The 20,883-nt window shown below is 33.2% G+C and overlaps 2 protein-coding genes across 4 annotated transcripts; both read left to right on the forward strand.

Moving 5' to 3' along the window:
• Nucleotides 1–24: 24 nt before the first annotated feature.
• On the forward strand, nt 25–5,195 carry LOC106072321 (E3 ubiquitin-protein ligase RING2-like). Of its 2 annotated transcripts, XR_008776405.1 has the most exons (5): nt 25–1,044; nt 1,721–1,786; nt 2,520–2,719; nt 3,278–3,372; nt 4,128–5,195. XR_008776405.1 is itself a non-coding variant. In XM_056018988.1 (4 exons), the coding sequence occupies exons 1-3, from the start codon at nt 246–248 to the stop codon at nt 2,717–2,719; spliced, it is 1,065 nt and encodes a 354-aa protein (XP_055874963.1). In that variant the 5' UTR covers nt 25–245; the 3' UTR covers nt 3,278–5,195. The 2 variants fall into 2 exon arrangements, 1 of the variants encoding a protein (XP_055874963.1); XM_056018988.1 differs by having other exon boundaries at nt 3,278–5,195.
• Nucleotides 5,196–9,702: 4,507 nt separating this feature from the next.
• Nucleotides 9,703–19,149, forward strand: LOC106070261 (uncharacterized). Of its 2 annotated transcripts, none has more exons than XM_056018989.1 (11): nt 9,703–9,831; nt 12,754–13,009; nt 13,580–13,709; nt 13,868–14,046; nt 14,166–14,225; nt 14,512–14,632; nt 15,078–15,205; nt 15,851–16,171; nt 16,497–16,677; nt 17,439–17,474; nt 18,694–19,149. In XM_056018989.1, exons 2-10 carry the CDS (start codon nt 12,757–12,759, stop codon nt 17,458–17,460), a joined length of 1,395 nt encoding a protein of 464 aa, XP_055874964.1. In that variant the 5' UTR covers nt 9,703–9,831; nt 12,754–12,756; the 3' UTR covers nt 17,461–17,474; nt 18,694–19,149. The 2 variants fall into 2 exon arrangements, with proteins under 2 accessions (XP_055874964.1, XP_055874965.1); XM_056018990.1 differs by having other exon boundaries at nt 16,515–16,677.
• Nucleotides 19,150–20,883: the final 1,734 nt, after the last annotated feature.

Raw genomic sequence — 20,883 nt, forward strand, 5'->3', positions numbered from 1 at the left:
ATATAGATAAATTTGAAACATCTTTAAACTGTTTTTAATAAGTAGATCTCTAGATATATATATATCTTTTAAGAATTAGATTCAGATCTAAATCTAGTTGTAATAATGTTTATAATTATATAATCCGTGTAGTAGAGTCTAGATCTAGATCTCCATAAAAAATTTGTTAGAAAAGCCTTCTATTTTCGAAATTTGCATAGGCTAGGACAAATACAATATAATCAGTTTGGATTCGGTTGTTCAAAATGGCGAACGAAGTCACTCATGCACCCAACAAAACATGGGAATTGAGCCTTTATGAGCTTCACAGAACTCCGCAGGATGCAATCACAGATAACACTGAAATAGCAGTATCGCCAAGAAGTTTACATAGTGAACTAATGTGTCCAATATGCCTGGATATGCTAAAGAATACTATGACAACAAAGGAATGTTTACATCGTTTTTGTCAAGAGTGTATCATAACAGCACTGAGAAGTGGTAACAAAGAATGCCCGACCTGCAGAAAAAAACTTGTATCTAAAAGATCTTTACGCCCTGATCCAAATTTCGATGCATTAATATCTAAAATCTACCCCAGCCGAGACGAATATGAAGCACATCAAGAACGCTTAATGGCAAAGCTGAATAAGCATCACAACACAGCTGCCTTAACAACAAGTATTGAGGAAGGGTTGAGGCTTCAAGCTTTGAACAGAGCTCAGCGAGTTCGCAAGCAAAATTCAGAAAGGAAAATGGATGAAGAGTCAAATGATGGCAATGTGTCAATGTCAGAATGTCAGGGAATACCTGAAACAGATGAGAACATTTCCAATGATGCAATGCACCCCAAAGCAATAAAGCATTTTTCTGATGACTCTAGTGCTGAAAATTCAACTGGAGAAGCGAGTATGTCTGAACATTACTCTCGAGGCAGTCCAGAACCTGCCATTCCACAATTAATAAATGAAATAGAATTAATTTTCAAACCTCATCCAAATGATACTGAGATAGTTGATCCAGCCTCACAGACACGATATATCAAGACTACTGCTAATGCAACTGGTCAGTTTTTGTTTTTAGCCTTTATGAGTTTCTTATCCATTAATGTCAGTCTTTCTATCTTGTATATTTCATTGAATAAAATGGTATCCATTTAATTGATAGAAGCTCACCTGTTTCAAAGGTTTATTATTATATTATAATATAGATCTATAGATATAAAAAAAAAACAACTTTGAAGATTGTTTTCAATATTGACAATTTTTGACAATGACTGTTAAGAAATCAAATATGTTGTGATGAATATTAGGGTTATTGTTAGAACAATTTTCTGTGAGCAACAATACAGTTCTAACTTTAAAACATTTTCTTATTAAATTAATATTATATAGCTAAAGAAGCAAAAAATTGTTTGTCAGTCTGAGAGTTACTCTACAATTTACTCTTCCAAGTAATAGAAAGTCATGTTGTAAATGTAAGTCTGTTATGATCCTGTATTCTAAGAATTAAACTATTTCTACCGTACCTGTTGAATTGAACATCAATACCTTTTTAAAACAATTACCATGCTATTTTTATTACAGAAATATAATTTTCTAAATTACCTGGTGTATTATATTTATTGTTTGTTTTCAAGCTATGCAAGTATGTATTTATATAATTTTTTTTTTACTTGAATTATCACCATCATTGATAATATTAGACACCATTTCTTTATTTTTATTTCTTTCCAAAACAGTTGATCATTTGTCAAAGTATTTGGCTATAAGACTATCTTTGGATAACGCATCTGAGAATGAAGAGGGTAAGATTTGTTCCTTACATTGAAATTTTAATCTTAATGTTTAATATTTTGTTAATATACTGTGTTAGCAGTTGTCGCCCAAATGATGTTTTGTGTTTAAAGATATACTTAACTCTGTGTGAGTGCGTAAGTTTGTTATTGCTGGAAATGGTAATGGATATTACTCCACTACTTAGATAAAATTCTTTCATTGGCATGCATTTCTACTAGCCTCTCACAAATAGTCCTACTCCTGGTCTTGAGGTGTGGCGGAACTCTTTACACTGACAGGATAAGGGCAACGGCAAGTATGTTGCGCCTAAAGCAGAAAGCTTCAGGCAGGAGGGGCTAGTTAGCCTTGTTTGGCTACCCACCCAGGAACAGAAAAGGGCTGAATCCAAACCTACTCTGTCTTGCAGCTAAAACCAAACACAGAAAGGCTTTGGGAGCCAACCCTGAGAAAAAATCAGGAGCAGGAGACCCTTAGGCATCTTGTAGCACACTGTGCTTCTCTCTGGCATACCCTGTGATGCTGCTGACCCCAAACTGTATCAGCTTTTGTTTTTCCTTTGAGCCTAACATATGCTTGGAGATGGAAGAACTTTCTGACCATAGCCAAAAAGCCACGCTATCACATCATCCTTCTTTAGTTGAGCCAAAGTTATCTTAAGACTGAAACTGCCGTATATAATATGATAAAAAAAAATTATTTTTAATTTCTTTGATTTAATGAAATTTAATGTGCATTTTGCAGAAGAACAGTCAGGCAGCAGACTTTTTGATATCTTTGTTTCGACTCAGCCTGGTCAGTTTGTGCTTCTCAGTGGCCCAACCAGCCTTGAACAAGTGAAAGAAAAGTACTGGAAATTCAACAAACCTTTGGAAATATTCTACTCTATGAGAAAGTCAAATCCCACTTCAGCATTTAAAAAAGTTCACCCTGAGAGTAAATAAGTAATGGCACAAGTTTACAAGATCATTTAGTCACAGTTTCCATTTTTTTTTTTTTACTTCAAATGAGTTGCTTTTTTTTTTCATTAATTTTTTTAATTGAATAAAAAAACAAACATTTTGTAGATCTATCTTGTTCTAAATTTATCTTAGTATAAAGATGGTTCATTAAGACATACTGATGGCACTTGTGCACAATGGTTTTTATCACTTCTATAGCATTTTTCTCAAATTACCAAGTCACATTTTTTCAGAACCATATACTTTTTGTGATTTAAAATGTTGATATTTGTAACATAAAAAAAAATCTCCATTCATCAAGTGGAAACAAACTTTATAAAGATATTAGCTATTGACAAATAAAAACAAATCTGTACATTCTATGTATCACAATTATTTTGACTGAAACAAAGAGGTTTCCATAAAGAATATTAGCATTTTTTTTTTTTTGTAGAACAGACTCATCAGACTGTAAGAAGTCCTATCTAATAGGCTAAATTTCTCTAGCTTTGAGTCCTAATTGAGATTTGTTTTCCATGGTTTTGGACATTTTCTTTTCAGGTCCAACCTGTTGAAAGGGGAGCTAATTATGAAATGAGAAGAGTTGAGGCAGTTGGTTTATAATAAAGATCTATAAAAATGACTAGTGCCATATTGTAAGACATTTTATTCACTAATATTAACTGATACATTTGACTTATAAAATAATTGTTTAGTTAAATGAAACATTCAATAATATTCTCTATTCAATTATCTGTAATTACCAAGCTTATAGAAATAATGGCTTATTTCATTGGCAAGCAGTGAATTGGAAAAATCAGTTTTGACTACTTTTGTAAACAAACTTAATCTTCTAAGATTCCAATGCATCCTTCAAATCACAAAGATGAATTTCAAAGTTGATATATGCACAAAATTGAAATTGAGACTATTTGTCAAGGCTACATTTGCTGCTATTTCATTTGGGGTTGTGGGTATATAGTAGCTCTTAATAATAGGATTACTGAAATTCAAGTATTCTATGAATTAGAGCAAAATGTTGACGACAAAGACTACATAATTGTGTTAATTGACATTATGAATAAAAGTAATTATGTACATGAATTTAAATGCCTATCTTTCAAAAAATTACCGAAAAATTAAACAAAAGTAAATAAATTTAATATGGTTCTGGCTAGATTCAATAGATTACAATAGTTTTGACACAGTTGCACAAAAAAGAAATATATATAAAAATATAGACAGAGAGAGAACATAATTGGGCTTATTTGTTTATATTGTAAAACCATAAAAAGTGATCGTTACACATATTACATTTAAGACTGCCATTTGGAATTCTAATAATATTTTCTTGTAAAATATGTAGCTATTCAAATTCATTTACAATATTTATTTTTTTTGTATTTAACAGCATCCAACCAATTTTGACAAGTAACTATCCCATCTAGAAACTATTTTTCCATTAGAGGTTTCTAGAGTTACCATGGTTACTTTCTACAAGGAATCTCATCACAACATATTAGTTTAAAATATACAAATAATGAAGGAAACTCTTATACAATAAAAGCAACAATTAAGTTTTCTCTAATATTTTTTTTCTGTTTGGTGACTAAAATAAACATGTTTTTCAAAATATACTATTTTGGCATATTTAGTCAAATATTGGCAAAAGTCAAACCAACTAGAATCTGAAAAAAAAAAATGATGATTCAGTTTTAATTCTAGAGCATTATTCTTTCAAAAACTAGTAGAAAACTTTTGTTTTTAAATACGGTAACAAGTCTGAATCAGTTTAGCCATTGCAGCATGTCCATATTTAATATTGCAGTCACAAAGCTAACTGTATCATTGTTTTTTATGGGTTTGTATGCTATTGAGAACTATTTTTTTTTTATGTCTGGTTTATTCTATTATGTTTTTCAAACTAATTCTACAATGCATTGATTGTAAGAGAAATAGCAGTAAGTAGGATGATGTGTGCTTTTTTTTTTTTTTTTTATCTATTTGAAACCATTTTGTTGTTTTGTTTTGTGTAATGAACTCTGTGCAATTGTATTGTAAGTTTGTTTTCTAATCATAATATTTAGTTGTGGGGAAAAAAATCAGTAACTTGGTGGAAAAGTGTTTTTTTCTTTTCAAACAGCCAACAGGCACAAACAAAGTAAGTTACAAGAGAAGAGAGGTGGAGGATTGCAAAAGTAAAATTACTCACAGACTCATGAATGGAGAAAGACATATTGTGCTTGACTTGGGTGTACCCTTACAGTGAGGAAAGAAGAAATTTGGCTTTTATTAAGACTTCTTTAGTACATTGTGTGCATGAGTGTTCATAAATATAATGCTGTTGCCAATCTGTTTATTTTTTTCCTCAATGGTGACTTTTTCACTGAGTAACTGATTTAGTCACACTGTCAAGATTTTTAGGTTGTCAATTTGGAGACAGTCTATTGAGGTTAATTAAAGAACTTTTTCGTTTGAACACAGTTTTTCCATAAGTAACTAGCTGTTGTTTTGCTTGTTGTGTAGATTGTTGTTTTGTACTAGTCATCTCGTAGAAAAGTTTCTACACCTAGCAGGTGGAAATAGAAAATATCACATATGTTATGTCTAATTTAGGCTAACAAGATTTTGTCTTGCAATTTGTTTGATCAAAGTTGGCAATTATATATGTAATATTTATTGTATATGTCAAAACAAAATAGGGCATTGTCTTTGGGTCTGAAGATTAAGGAAAGGAGCAGTATCTCATGATGGTTATGTAGACTCATCTGATACTTACATGACAGCTAAGTAGACTCATCTGATACTTACATGACGGCTAAATAGACTCATCTGATAGCTACATGATGGCTAAGTAGGCTCATCTGATAGCTACATGATGGCTAAGTTAATATCTACAGATTAAATAAGTGGCAATTTTTTTTTTTTTTCAGTTTCTGATTTTAGTAGGCAGAAAGACCTCACCATCAGGAGCTTTCCAGTAAATGCAAGGTCCTTAATGATCTCTTTTCATTGTAGGCATAAACTATTCAGAAAGGCATGTTATGTTTTGAATGTCTTTTAATTTTGGAGTTTCCATCTCCTAGACTGGCGATAAAAATACATTTCTTTCGCAATGTACTCCAGTGTACAAAATTCAAGTAGAACAGACAAGGGTTTAACTATGTATCTTAAAACAAGTGTCGTATGTTTGATCTATAGAAGTTTTAAACATATAATCCCGCCCCCACCCCCCAAAAAAAAATTTAACCGCAAGTTTAGAAATAGAAAGCGAATACAGACTGTAGAAGTAAAGGTAATTTTTTATAAAATATAATATTGTAAAACATCTGCTGAATGTGTAGATCCGTAGTTTTGTAATAACACCTTGATTGCTTTTATTTCAATTAGTATTTGAGGTGTGTTTATAAACTCCTCTGTGCTTGTTTTTTGTTTTTTTTTCTCTTCACATACTTATTGAACTATGTATGAAATGTTTTGTTTGTGTACAAACTCACGTGTAAAATCATCATAAACATCCTATAAGAAATGAAGTTGTCGTTCTTTGATTTCAAGCTGTATGTTATGTCAATGTTTAGGTGGTGATTTCTGTGATTCTTCTTTTTTTTTTTTTTTTTGAAACCTGCCAGCCGCTGTCTCCTGCTACCCTGCAGGAGGTTGGGCTAAATTGCAATAGGGTATTCAATTCTAAAAGAACATCTGGAACGTGTAAAACAATTTTTTTCTATTTATCCAATACTACCAATACATTACAAAACAACCAATGAGAGATTGTTTACACTGGCTGCTCAGTGTCTTGAGGTTTTGTTTTTTTTAATTAGAATTTCTTTTTCACGGTATTGTTCCCAGAAAGAAGGCCTTTGCGAGTCCTGAGGACCTTGTGATACTGTCTTAAAGTTTTAGTTTGAGTTTTTTTTACAGTGGTCGGTAGATCGTCGCGGGGCCCGATTTGTGAATAGTGATCCTGTGTCGAATCTCCTGACAAAACTGATGTCCATTTTAAAGCACAGTTTGGCTATTGTCATAATGTGTTGTTGTTTCAACATTTATTTGCATACCATATGCTGCGGAAGTCTTATCAATGCGAATCACCAAATCATTACCAATTACCTTCTGTCTCAAAAGGCAATAGATGCGCTCAGCTAAATCACTGCCATGGTTTCTGCTTTTTTTTCTTGATTCCGGGTTGTGTTGACTAAACAAGCCGATTCTTGAACGGCAAGGTTCGTTACAGTTCTTGCTTGTGAATGCAACTGTTTTAGTAGGCCTACTATCTGATTGGGCAGCTTACTTTCTCATTCTTTTGTCCAAAGTCGCTTCATTCTTTTTGCTATCGGCGAGGTTTGTACCAGCAGTCTCTGTCTCCATGCTTTCCTAACTCGCGCGATTTACTACCACATACTACTTTCATTGGGTTCCCGGTCATTTAATCCCCGGTCATTTCATCCCCGGTCATATCATCCCCTGGTCACTTCATCCCCTGGTCACTTCATCCCCCGGTCACTTCATCCCTGGTCACTTCATCCCCGGTCATTTCATCCCCTTGATATTTTCACCATCTGATCATTTTTATCTAACAAATTGTAATTTTAAAAATCATGAAATTAGCAATATTTAATGTATTCATTTTATTTAAATGACAAAATTGTAACACGTTAATGTTTAAAAGGAATTAAAGCAAAACTTATACAGGCGACATGATATCACGAGGATAGGTGAACTCAGCCTTTATTAGAAAAAAATAAAACCTTATTTCAAGGCTAAAAATGATGCGCCCATTTTCAAGAAATAGCGATTGAAAAATAAAATAAAGTGAAAAATGGTCGTACTTTCGCCATAGCTTGGCCTTTGATGATAAGTTATCAGCGGCACGGTCATAATTATTGTAATCGCACTTCTATCTCTCAAATGATTTTTTACTACTTCCACCAAACCTTGGCCTTCGATCCGGATAATATTATGATATTACAACCCCCACATCCAATAGAAGCACTATAGCCAAGTACACACCCAGATTTACAATATAATATAAGATTTCTCATTAAGAAAACAAAGTGGAAGAGGAAACACTTTAAACGCATTAGTAACAAGTCATAAAATGTCTAAAAGCATTCTACATAATCATATTTATATATAAAATATTTAATTGGGGATGAAATGACCGGTCACCCTTTCATTGATGCCTGCAGTCCCCATATATCGCTTGCTGACATCTTTATAGGTTAGTCTCGGGTGTACCTTGGGTCTGACTCCCTTCGCAAGCTCGGCATAGAGACTGAGAATTTTTCCATCTGGCATACGGGCGATATGTCCGAGCCAACGTATAGTCATCTGTGTCAAAAGAGTACAGTGTGTATTGGCCAATTTCAAAACTTTCTGATTGGAGACACGATCCCTCCATGATATTTACAATTTGCGTCGCAGGTAGCGGGCGAAAACTGCTCTTGATGCTTGCATGTTGATCAGCTCTCACTACAATAAAGAAGAATGATCACTGAGTAGGCGTACACTAACATTTTGGTGGCCGTGAGCAGTTTGACATTTTCACAAACATGATTAGAGACTTTTTTCCATTGCTGCAGAAGCGTTTCCATTTTTTTTCGGTAACCTTAATATAGGTTTCTGGCAATAGCTGATCCCAGGTAGGTAAAATCCTTGCACCAACGTAAGGGTGTGATTTCCGATACTTATCCCGGGTATTTCTGAGATGTCTTGTGCCAGATTTCATTGCAGTCTTGGTGATCCTTATTGCAGGGCTGGCATATAGGCATAGTCATCTAGGCAGATGCCTAGGGCCTCCGATCGGTGAGGGCCTCGTAAAGGACTAATACAAAATTTGCGAAACTAGGAGCAAAGCTCAAACATAGCCTTAGTCTAACTCTATATCTTTTTACTATGACTTGAGGTTTATTTATGAATGTTTAAATCTCATTAATGGTTAGATCAACCTTGTTAGACTACCTATGTTAGATGAAACTTGTTGCTTATATTGTTAGTGAAAGTCTAAACTTTATTTCGATTACACGAAGCATCCAAACACATATGATAGACCCGAGCGGTGGAGGAGAAGTGACAGTGGTCAACAAGGTTAATTTGCAGGAAGAATTCATACACACGCTCACGGAAGATTCAGGTTCAAGCGATGCAGACGAAAACCAGGACATCGATTGGAAAAATTCAGGCTTATGGCTAGTGTCTATTTCAATTAGCAATAATGAACGAGTTTACTTGGTCGAAAAGGGAACGTCTCGTCACTCGAATCGTGATTTTGGAACAAAATATCCGCAAGAAAAAAACTTTGAGTAGCAGCACGTCTCTTTTTTTTTTTTGTTGAGTTTAGGCACAATTAATTTAGGGAATTTAGACCATGTCGTGCCCATAATCCTTTAAGGATCCCTCTCCCTTTTAGTCATAATGGCCTTTGAGAAAGTTATGAAATGGTGAATGCTCAGATCGTCGTTAGCTGGTTTATTTGAGTTACGCCGATTGTTCTCAGATCTAAAAATCAAGCTAACAATTGAAGGAAATAACAATTTGATAATCATGTCAAGTGTTCCAGCTGATTATAAATCGTCCATGAAGTACATTCGTGCCACCAGCGTTTGGATTAAACTGGAAAATCGGAGGTGAGTGCCGCATAGCAGTATAGTTCCCTATTCAGGATACCCGTCTCTTCGTTATGCCCAGTTAAAAAAGCCTTCCATCGGATCTAATGGGAATATGTACACCATCTTCCAGAGATTTAACGGTGCTGGCGAGTAGGCCTACATCCGAAAAGAAGATGCCATATAGATCTAGAGCTATAGATTCTTGATTGAATATGCCCAACCTGTGTATCAAGGATTGGTCTTCTTAGTCACACAAGAAGTTGCAAAGGGAAAAGATCGTCTCTCGAGACGTAAAATGCCACAGAACCTCGTCTTGAATTTTAATAATTAATAATAAAGCGATGTTCTTTTTTAGTGGAACATGAATTGTTATTATTTCCCTTACCGGAAAAGACGCCATTGAATTGTAACCACACATTACATTACCGGCCGTTCCAGTTTATAAATATTCTATCCGAACAATTTGATCTAGATTTAGATTAAGAGAGTTCTAGATATTTATATCAAGTAAGCTATTAGATTTAGCACAAAGATCTAGGTTGAAAATATGTTTTACTAGCCTTGAAGCCTTTCCCAAGTTAGTCACTAGTCTGAAGTAGTCTACTGACTAAAAAAATCAAATCACCGACTGTGACCGACTCATTAGCCGACTGACCGAGAAAACGGAGATTGCGAGAAACTAAGCTCAGAAAGTTGAGAAATTCAGAAAGCTACTTTAACTTTTACTTTTAACCCTTTACACAGACTCAGGCTACTCTTAGTTACTTTGAGTACTAACTGATTACTTTTTCTTTTTTTTTGTAACTGAGCCTGACCCCTTTATCTAAACTTAAACTCTTGAGTCTCAGCCCTCACCCCACTCATCAGATTCAGAATTCAGATCAGTTCTAGACGATCTAGATCTAACATTATCTAAACTTAGAACAGTCTAAAGTTAAAGATGGCTGCCTGGTCGTGCGGTTTGCGCGCTGGACTGCCGTTCACATTTATCGATGGTCCAGAGTCCAGGGTTCAAACCCTGCCCACTCCCATCCCCCGTCGTCCTGCGGGAGGTTTGAACTAGGAAGTAATTATCTTCAACTCTGAAGGAACATCCGAAACATGTAAAACAGATTACAAAAGATGTCACTACAATATGATTAAACAATGATGAATAGAATAATGTTTATTAATAAGTATTAATGTGATATGACATTGACATGAGTCATGACAATAGTCAGGTCTGAAGTGAATAGTCTTTGTGATTTGTGACAATTTGTCTACTAGTCTAGGTCTAGATTTAGAATCTAGTAGTAGTAGTACTAGTAGATTGAAGATTCTAAGCTAGATAAAGGAAACAATCATCAATCAAATCAATGTAGAAAATAATTCTAGATCTAGAATTAGAGTACGATAACCGGCACCCCACCCTTTGTAATTGTAAAGCATACTGTCCTTCTCACCATATTGAGGTGAAATAAAAATTTATCTTTGAAAAAACAATTTTTCATTAGTACACATCATTAAAATACTTTAACAGAACATTCCAATGGCAATGGTGTTAAATTATGACCTTACAGTTAGAAAGTTATTAAAATTTTTTGTGGTGTTTTGACCTAACATTGAGCACAATGGAACAATTGAGAGGAGAGTTTGTCTCTGGCTTAGCCGGGCTTGGCTGGGTGAGACACGCCCCCAGGTCAAAAGTTCAAAATTGAGGTTGAGTTTTGTAGATGATTATGATAGATCTAGTTATTAAATAAGAAATTTAATAGTAGATCTAATATTAGTAGAAAATTTCTAGCTTACAAAGCTGATTTCATTTATATTTATGAACTTTACTTGTTTAGAACGTAAATATTGAAGTGGAAAAAATTGTCAGGTCCTGAGCTATATAAGAAATGCTAGAGTGGTGTGGACAAGATGGCGGCGTTGTGATGGCAGAAAATAACAAAATATTTAAAAATTGTGATCAAAATGGTCTAAAACAATTTTTTTCAAAAAAATGCGCACATAGACTCATGCGTATATTTTTATTATAAAAAAAATATTTTTATAAATGCAGGCTTTACAAGGCCTGACAAGTTTTTTTTTGTTTTTTTTTATCAAATATTCTTATATAGACCATCTCTGTAAAAACCCACAGAAATAATTTTTAACCCATTTTTTTCAACTTTCTAAACAAAGCGTATTTTTATATCGCAATAATACTTGGTAGGATTATGGCCAGGCATGATATCTAGAAAAAAAAAATATTTTTTAAAATTTTCCTGGCCTCTGTATTGGTAAAAACAAAAAAAAGGTATTTTTCATAATAAATTAAAAAAAAACTTAACTTAAAAAAAAATTCCTCATTAACCATCATATAATCAATAGTCTAAAGTAGTCCATAACATTTCTATAAAACTTCTTTCATTCATTCATAAAGTATAATCTCTTTCTAAGTACAACCCGTGTGAAAAATTTTTTTTTAAAATTCTATGTCTAAATTATCTGTCATTTTTTACTTCCCGTTTTTTTTCGCCTAGCTGTATTATATTTTTTTCTTAGCACATCCAGCTATATCGATGGACCACATGTAAAGCTGTAGTGACCTAGGTGTAAACCTGAACATGTTTTAGATATTTCCTTTCATGTGGCCATTAAATTTTCTAACCAGCCAGCCACTTTTATAAAAAGAAAAATCATGCAGCGAACTTTACGCATCACCATAACGACCCTACCACTCTTTCACCTCAAATTTAATTGTAACTGTGCATAGTGATACATTACAACCTAACTATTTTTATGGGCAAAAGGATGACCAATTTAATGATACTCTCAGTTTTTTCATAGGTCAAACTGTTATGGAGCTATGAAAATTGAAACGTCATCATTAAAAGTATTTTGTAAAAAAAAAATTAAAAATTGCATAGAAGGCAGAGATAAAGTAAAAATACAAACAATATTTAATTATTTTGATGTGAAGAAAAAAAAGAACTGCAGTTAAGACAAGCTCACAGCAACATGTGTTTGCAAAGTGACTCAGCTGATGTGCAGCTGCTCAGCCTAGATTTCTGGTAGTGATAATAGAGATTAAGTCAATGTCGTCAGTCAGGTTCTTTTCTAAAACTAATTATTCGAGGTCTTTACACTCTCTCTGCATTTTGTTTTTATCAAATGTTTTGCTTGATTTAAAATTATCTCATCTTAAGATTTCTTTGTTAGTTTGGAAGTAATTTTTTTCCTTGTGCTTCAGCTACTTTAGAAACTCGACTGTAGTGTGCAAAGTTGTGTGACAGTATCCATAAATTATTGCTAATTGGTTTGGGCTCATTAGTTATTTGTCAAGTTTTTAACATAACTAGGTTTAAAATTTAATCCAGTCATGCAGAAACATGCAAAACAGTTTTGCAATCTTTTTTGACAACTGACACAGTTTAATATTTCTTTTTGTGAATGTTTTTATAGGAAATGGCAGATTCAGTTGAAGAAGAAATGGCTGAAGAAGAATACAGACATGAAGAGGAGTCTTCAGAAATGAAACAGGAAATGTCCAGTGAGGAAACTGGTGCGGCCGGTGATAATAACACAGCAGCAGGAGGAGATAATGATGATGCAGGAAAAACAGAAGAAGAAATAGAAGAGGAGTTGAAAGAAACTCGTATAACAATAGCTCGTTATTCACCTCATACTGTGCCAGAGTTTAAATTCAGTGAAATGAAAGGTATGCTATGTATAATAGTTTAGCAAGTAAGTCTTTTATGAAATTCCTATCATATAAAAATGTAAAACAAAATGTATTAAAAACAGCATATATATATATATAATTAGCAAATATAGATTTTTTATAAAATGCATGTATAATACATTTAATTTGTAAATACTTAGTTAGATTGTATTTATTTTGAAAATTTATATTTGGTTAGTACACTTGTATTTATTTTGAAAATTTGTAACTTAGTCTACATTTGAAACAAAGTCTTGTGTCTTGAACATTTTATGCTAGTCTACATTTGAAACAAAGTCTTGTGTCTTGAACATTTTATGTTAGTCTACATTTGAAACAAAGTCTTATGTCTTGAACATTTTATGTTAGTCTACATTTGAAACAAAGTCTTGTGTCTTGAACATTTTATGTTAGTCTACATTTGAAACAAAGTCTTGTGTTTTGAACATTTTATGTTAGTCTACATTTGAAACAAAGTCTTATGTTTTGAACATTTTATGTTACAAATGTAACTTCTTTATTTTATCATAAATATAGGAAGTTAATATGTTGAAAATTATCTTTCAGAGCGTTGGATGTGGCATCTGAAAATATATCCTTTGGATCAAGAAGATTGTAGAAACTGTATATTAGATGCTGCCACCAAAATTTCACAGGAAGCTTTTTACTATGTTCCAAAACGAAAGAACGGTCAAGGGTAAATTATATTTATAATTTTAAAAAAAATCTTATATCAGAAGTCCACATTTTGCTGTTTACTTCTTGCTAATTGAACTCCATTTTATATCAAGTTGAATAAATGTGAAGAAAAAAAGTGTTGTTTTTTTTCTAAACATGTTATTGTTTTTTTCAAAGAGTTGCTGAGTTGAGCATGATCTCTGACAATGAAGCCAATGCTGTGATGTCTAGGGTCGTCCGCATGCCATTTTACCACAGATATGTAACTCTTGAATTAACAAAACGTAGCCGTGAAGATGGGAAAGAAGCTGATGAAATGAACACTGAGCCAGTTTATACTAAGATAGAAGAAACAGGTACACTCTATAATGTGCTAGTGATCATTTTGATTCATTCTGTGCTTGAGCATAAAAGCTTATCGTTTTCTTGTCCTGATGTCAAAGAATAACCTCTAACTTTTGTCTGCCCACTCCAGCCACTATTGTGTTTGACTCAACCAAGTGTGAGAAAATTAAAAACACAGCCACATCTCGAGGTAAACTTATATAGTCTAAAAAAGTTCCTCACCTTGGATTTTTTTTTAGCGTAAATTTAAATTTAAGTGAATGAAAGAAATATTCTTAGTTTATCACTTAAGGAAAAAAAAGTCAATGTTAATTAAGATAAGCCTTGTATATCACTCCTGTGAAGTATGTCTGATCAATATATTCTAACAATAAATATGTCTAATGGTTTACAAAACAATGATAGCAGGGCAACAGTGTTGAGCCAGCTTGAAATGCTGCCCTGTTCTAAACACTGATGTACCCATTTCTTCACAGGAAACCAGAAACGCCGAAGTCTCTGGGTGAGATATTTGTCTGAAAACACAAGCCCAGAGCTTCTTCGTGTTATCTTTCCACTGTCACAAAGCACTCAAGTACAAACGCATGACAGTTTGCGGTGAGTAGGGGAGGACATGGGATCCTATTTATCCCATCCTCCTTGCTAGAGATCTGCTAGTTATTATAACAATAACTCAGCAGATCCTTAAAATGGTCCCTAAGTGACCTGTAGACTAAAAGCAAAAATTTGCCTCTGCTTTGAATCAGGGTTTTTTAAACTCTTTGTATATGTAACTGCTGGTTTATTAGTACCAGCAGAGGATTGGCACAGCTTTGGAATAACCTTAGTCTTGTGGCGCATGATTAATTACATTGTGAATATTATCATTTAATTTATGTTTTCACAGCTTCTTTGGTAAGTTTTGTGTGTAGAGTATTAGTTTTAAAATTTAAGTTTAAATTAATTCATTTTGACCCCAAAACGTTGCTAAAGTTTAATTAACATGCTTCTGTATTTAAGCCTTAGTTTTATTTTTATGTAAATAAATGCCATTGTATTTCAGCATTGGTCTGATAGAAGCTAACTCCAAGACTGATGTTCTTGTTTTTATGAAAGCTTATGTCACAGTTATAATCAACAACACACATATACTAGCGCTACAGAATAAGGAACCTGCTGAAAATGAAAGTGGTATGTTTTAGCGTTATTATCTGTATATTATACAATTGCAACAGTGGATTTGCCATTAGTATATAGTTAATTTTTAGTACCGTACATTCTTAACTTCCCAAATAATAATTACTAGTAAAATAAACCATTTTTTTAAACTGACTTCTAACTTGTGCTCTAATAGTTGTATGCAAGTACATACAAATTTCATGGTTGACTTTTAACTCCTAGAACACTCTTGGAAGTAAACACTTATTTTAACTTTTCTTCTGCTTTCTACTTTTCAAACTAGTTTTCCTGTGTTCAGTTACTCAGGTCTTGTTTGTGCACTGTAGGTGGTAGGAGTGGGTTTATTAGCCTCCTCTCCTTTTATATGGTTCTTTTTTTTTTGTTTTGAACCAATCAGCTTAACTCACATTTTCATGGTAAGGTGCAATTAACTCAGTTTAATTTTTTTTAGTAGGATCTAACTAGACAATAGCTCATCTGCTCCCTCATGCTGATTTAATCAAGAGTTGTATGTTTTATCCACATGAAAAGTTTTTGATCATGCTCAATCTACTCTAATAAATCTCATTTTTTCCCTTTTTTTTATTTATTTAGATTATAATTAAAGCTCTTAAAACCTTTGAACAATTTACACTCTTAAATATTTTTTGTTCACAGAATTCAAAGTGGAATTGGAAAAAACTGTGACTCCTTTCAGTGACCTTCAGGGTGCTCCCACTGAAATAGCAGACAGGTCTGATCAACGTAAAGATGACAAAAATCAAACTTCCAGGGTTCTGAAACGTACCTTGCAGCAACAACAGCGACTGTTAGATGGTAGAAGGCGGGATCAAAAGAGAGGAGGAAGGGGTGAGCCACCTGCCAAAAGAGGAACAGGAAATTGGGGAGATTCACGTTTTGATAGACGAAGTGGCGGTGGTAGATATGGTGGCGGATTTGGAGGTGGAGCTGCATATTCAGGAAGATCAGGCTATGGAGGTTAGTATCATAAAAATTAATCTGAGTAATTATTTAGTAATTTAAATGTACAGACTGAAGACACAATTAGTTCAACTCTTTCAGTTATACCAATAATGTTTTTTTTTTCTGGGAGCCACAAGAAATCTAATCATTTATTTTCCTTTGTTTTTTACCTCTAGAGTCTCCATTCCTTAATCTCTCTGTTTCTCTTGCTTGCCTCTTTTCTTTTTTACTAGTACCCTGCAGCAGTCTTGTCATTATTTATTAATAAATCAGTGGAAAGATATATTGATCCTTTTTTGTGAGAAGTCAGATATTTAATTTTTTGTCTCCTTTTTTGGAGGCTACGTGAATCCGCAAGACATGGCTGCTGAGATGATGATGATGCAGGCTCAACTCAATCAAACTATACAGAACCAACTCATGATGCTTAGTCCAGGATCTAGGTCTGGTGGTTTTGGAGCACCACGTTATGGTGGAGGTGGTGGTGGAAGACATGGCGGAAGAAGTGGTGGAGGGCGCAAGTAAGTGTGAACTGATTCTAATTCTCATATTCTCTTTCATAATTGTTTTGACTTTTTTTTTAGAATGTCCTTTTTAGTCACATCAATAGAAGATTTTAAATGTCTACTTCCAAGTCATAGTTATATGTTAAAAATTTGAAAAGAATATAAATTAAAGAAATTGAAAATACTTGGTCAATTTTTGTTTTAGAAACTCACCAATAACACACTGTTTCTACTTAAGTTTAACTGTATTTTTATATTACTTACATGTAATTAGTGCCATTAAAAAAACTCAACTGTTATGTGGGTCTATGGTCAACTATGGTTTAGAATCTTGAGTGTTCAAAGGTCTATAGGGCAGTTTATGTAAAGGTCACCTGTTTCTTCAAATGATGGTTAATGAGTGTATCATGTGGTCAGCACAATGACCAACTGCCTTTACTTTCCCTTACTAATGTCAGGCACCCATTAGAGTTGGGTGGACTTAGGGTTTGTTCTAGAAATCTCACTCCAAATCCCAGTCTTCACAGATTTGAACCTGGACCCTTCAGTTTGTAAACCAAGCACTTTACCACTCAGCCACCATGCCCCATTGTAAGTTAATATTGTTAACTAATTTTAAATTGTATACATCCTTAGAAAGTCTTGTCTAAGAATAAGATGCAATATTTTCATTTACAATATTAAATCAGCGCAATGCAATTGCATGTAAAAATTGCATTGTTTTGAAACTGCTGCTTAGCTTGTTTAATTGATTTCTTTATTGAAAAATGTTTCAGGGGCTTTGGAGGTGATTGGTAAAAGTCCTGAAGATGGTAAGTAGCTTTCAACTAATGAAGGTGAAATAAAAAATATTTCCAACTTAAACAGTTTAACATATAAATGAACAATTGTAATATTTTAATACAATCAAGTTGCCAAATTATTATTCCGCTCTGGACATTTTCCAGTTCTTGTAATTAATATGATTCTAGGCCTACAGAGGTATAGTTATTGATGGGAAATTGAGAACCTGAGCAGATATGAAAAATCAATGTGATTCAATTATTTGCACATGACAAAAGAAGAATTGACCATTTTAGTGAACAATAAACTTTTTCAATGAATTCTTTGTTAGAAAACAGTTGCAATGCTTGGGTTTTACAAAAATCAGCTTGAATCTTGGATTTTACAAGTAAAAGAAAGTCATTCATTAAGTCAGATTAAATGTTTTGAGCATGACGTAGCAGATTTCCCAGATTCCCATTAGAAACTTCTTATCTTGAAAGCATAATCAAACATTTTCATTTCTTTGATTTTACCCCACAGAAAAAAAGTTTTTGAGTGTGTTGTTTTTAGCAGTTTACTGATTTGTATTTAAAGAAAACTAGAATTTAAATCTAATGCAGTTTAATATTAGCTAAGTGAAATTACTGTCTGGGTGAGTCCCTCTAGTTGCAGCTAATGTAAGGTTTATTCATAGTTAGGGTCTAGCAGTGATTGACTAGTCTTGTAAAATTTATCCAGTAGTTCCAAAATATAACATTACCATAAATTCCAACTCCTCCATTTTATTGAAAATGTTTGACTTGATTTCTTGTTTTGATTACTGTAGTATGCATTAATATGCAGATGATAAAAAAAGTTAAAGGAATGTTCCCCTTTCTGACCTTGTGATCTATGATGGTACAGGTCATCTGTTTCTGTGGCCCACAGTTAACGAGGGTGCCACATGGCCAGCACAATGGCCAACCGCCTATTTTTTTCCCCTATTAATGTCAGTTATCCATTAGAGCTGGGTGAACTCAGAGGTGCCCTAAAGATCCTGAAATAAAACAAATCTTACCAGGAATTGAACCCAAAACCACCAGGTCAGAAGCCAACACTTAACCATTGTGCCTCCTTTCACCAACTAAAAGTAATGAACATGGCTTTATCGATTTTGAGTATCCTTCTAGTGGCTGTTATCACAAAGTTATTTATATTAAAATTGTAATAATTTGAAACTCTAAAAATATATTTAGTTTTAAAAAGTTCATAATTTTTTGTTCTCAGCTCTTCCCCATCACAGCTCCTCTTGTCAACTGGGAACATTCAATGTCTTGATAGTTTTTATTGTCTATGTAGTGTTTTTTTGTTATGGCAGGCTTTTTTTTTTTCTTGGTCTTTGTACATACATTTTATTTGAAACTGCCAGCAACAAAACCAAATTTTAACCTTACTGTGCATATCTTAGATTATTGGTTTTATTGTTTCTATGTACTGCATCAGATTTCTTCTTCACATCTGAGTGTCTTTTAGAGTTTTAAAGTCTTTATCAGTTCATTGGAGGATGTTTTATGTTTTTTGTTTTTTTTTTACTATGAATTGTTTTGTAATGATTGACCTGTCTGGTTTTGTTTAAGTGCATGAGTTTCTTTTGTTTAGCCCATGTTTAATGTCAACAGACAAACATTTGTAACTCTTCACAACACAATGAATTGTCGATAATGAATAAATGGCTTCATTCAACTTCAGTATTGACTAGTTTTTATATTTATACCATGGTGTGATGACTTGTATTGTAATAAAAAGCTGAAGAAAAAATGTAAAAGTTTAAATATAGGATTGAGAACTGAATGTTTGAATCCATATGGCTGCCTGGTCGTGCGGTTTGCGCGCTGGACTGTCGTTTGGATTTATTGATGGTCCCGGGTTCAAACCCTGCCCGCTCCCATCCCTCGTTGTCCTGCGGGAGGTTTGGACTAGAAAGTAAACTATCTTCAACTCTGAAGGAACATCCAAAACATGTAAAACATTTTACAAAACAAACATATGTTTTAACCCTTATAGAAAGGATTTTGTTAAAAAAAAGTAACTTAAAAAAACAACACATTAATAAAAAGAAAAATTTATTAAACAGCAAAGCTAATATTGAGTGAAATTGCATTAATTATTTTGAATGAATCATGTAATCAATGTTTAATAGATCTTTGAGGGATTAGAGCAACTTTCATGCTTATAGAATTCTAAGGTCCAATATCTTTTGTTGCGGAGGGGGTAATTGGGAGAAAGTATTTGTGCTGCTTTTTTGAAAGCTATTTAACTCTCTTGAGCCTCCATGACACATTAGCCAATGACCTGTACAAATACTTATAAAATAAGGTTTAATAGTGTTAAAAGTATATAGTTAAAGTCTATACTAAACACCCTAATTCTCTACACAAGGCTTATCTCCCTTAGCTGAGTACATTTCTATATAAAACATAATTAATCAATAATCGTTAATTGATTGATTCATGTGTTGTATAACTGTACTTCAATTAGACCCAAGAATGTGAGAAATAGCATTTACACGATTTCATCCAGACAAACAGAATGGGTTGATGATGTACGCTTTAAAGTAGAAAATAAAATAACTGTTTAATATGTCAGAATTTAAATAATTAGTATTAAAATATTTTCATATACATGTATCACATGATATAAATAAAATGTCAAACAATAATACCACATGAATGATAAATTAATACTTTGATCTCATTGGAGTGTGTGGAGACAACAAAATCTCTTAGTTCAGAACAAAGTCTTCTTACACATTTATACAATACACAAAGTGATGGCTAGGGGAATGTGTGCTCTGAGCAATAGTGTGAAAAGTCAAAATACAATCATTGCAAGATCAAGAGAATATTTATTATTGCTTGTGGTCTACTAATGACTTAAAATAATATTGAAAACAGCTTGGTGTGCAAAGCAAATTAAGTCAATATCATGTTTTCTTGCAAAATGTTTGCGGGAGAAGTTTTTAACTTTCGTAGCACCAAATAACCCAGAAGGCCACAGTAAGAAGTCTATCAGAATTATTTATTTCATTTTGAATTAACCTGATGCATTGTCTTTCTTAACTGGACAACACTCACTAAAGCCAAATAAAAGCAAACTATTTTGGAATCCTTCAACTTCAGAAAACAGGAAAAAACTAGAACAGACCCCCCCCCCCCTTTTTTTTTTTTTTTTTTTTTTTTTTTTTTTTTTTTTTTTAAGTTGTGTTTCTTTTTTTTTTAACATAACAACAAGAGTAACATCACTGAACTTTAAAAAAATCTTTGGGACAGAAAGCTAAATAATGAAGTATGAATTATACACAACACACTAAGCCCAATACATGAACAAAAATGTTTATAAAATACTGTTTGAGTTTTGAGCATTATTATATCAAACACACAATTGCTAAACATTTTTTTTTGTTATTAATGTTGTTAA

The sequence above is a fragment of the Biomphalaria glabrata genome, chromosome 2, assembly GCF_947242115.1.
Source record: "Biomphalaria glabrata chromosome 2, xgBioGlab47.1, whole genome shotgun sequence".
NCBI lineage: Eukaryota > Metazoa > Mollusca > Gastropoda > Planorbidae > Biomphalaria > Biomphalaria glabrata.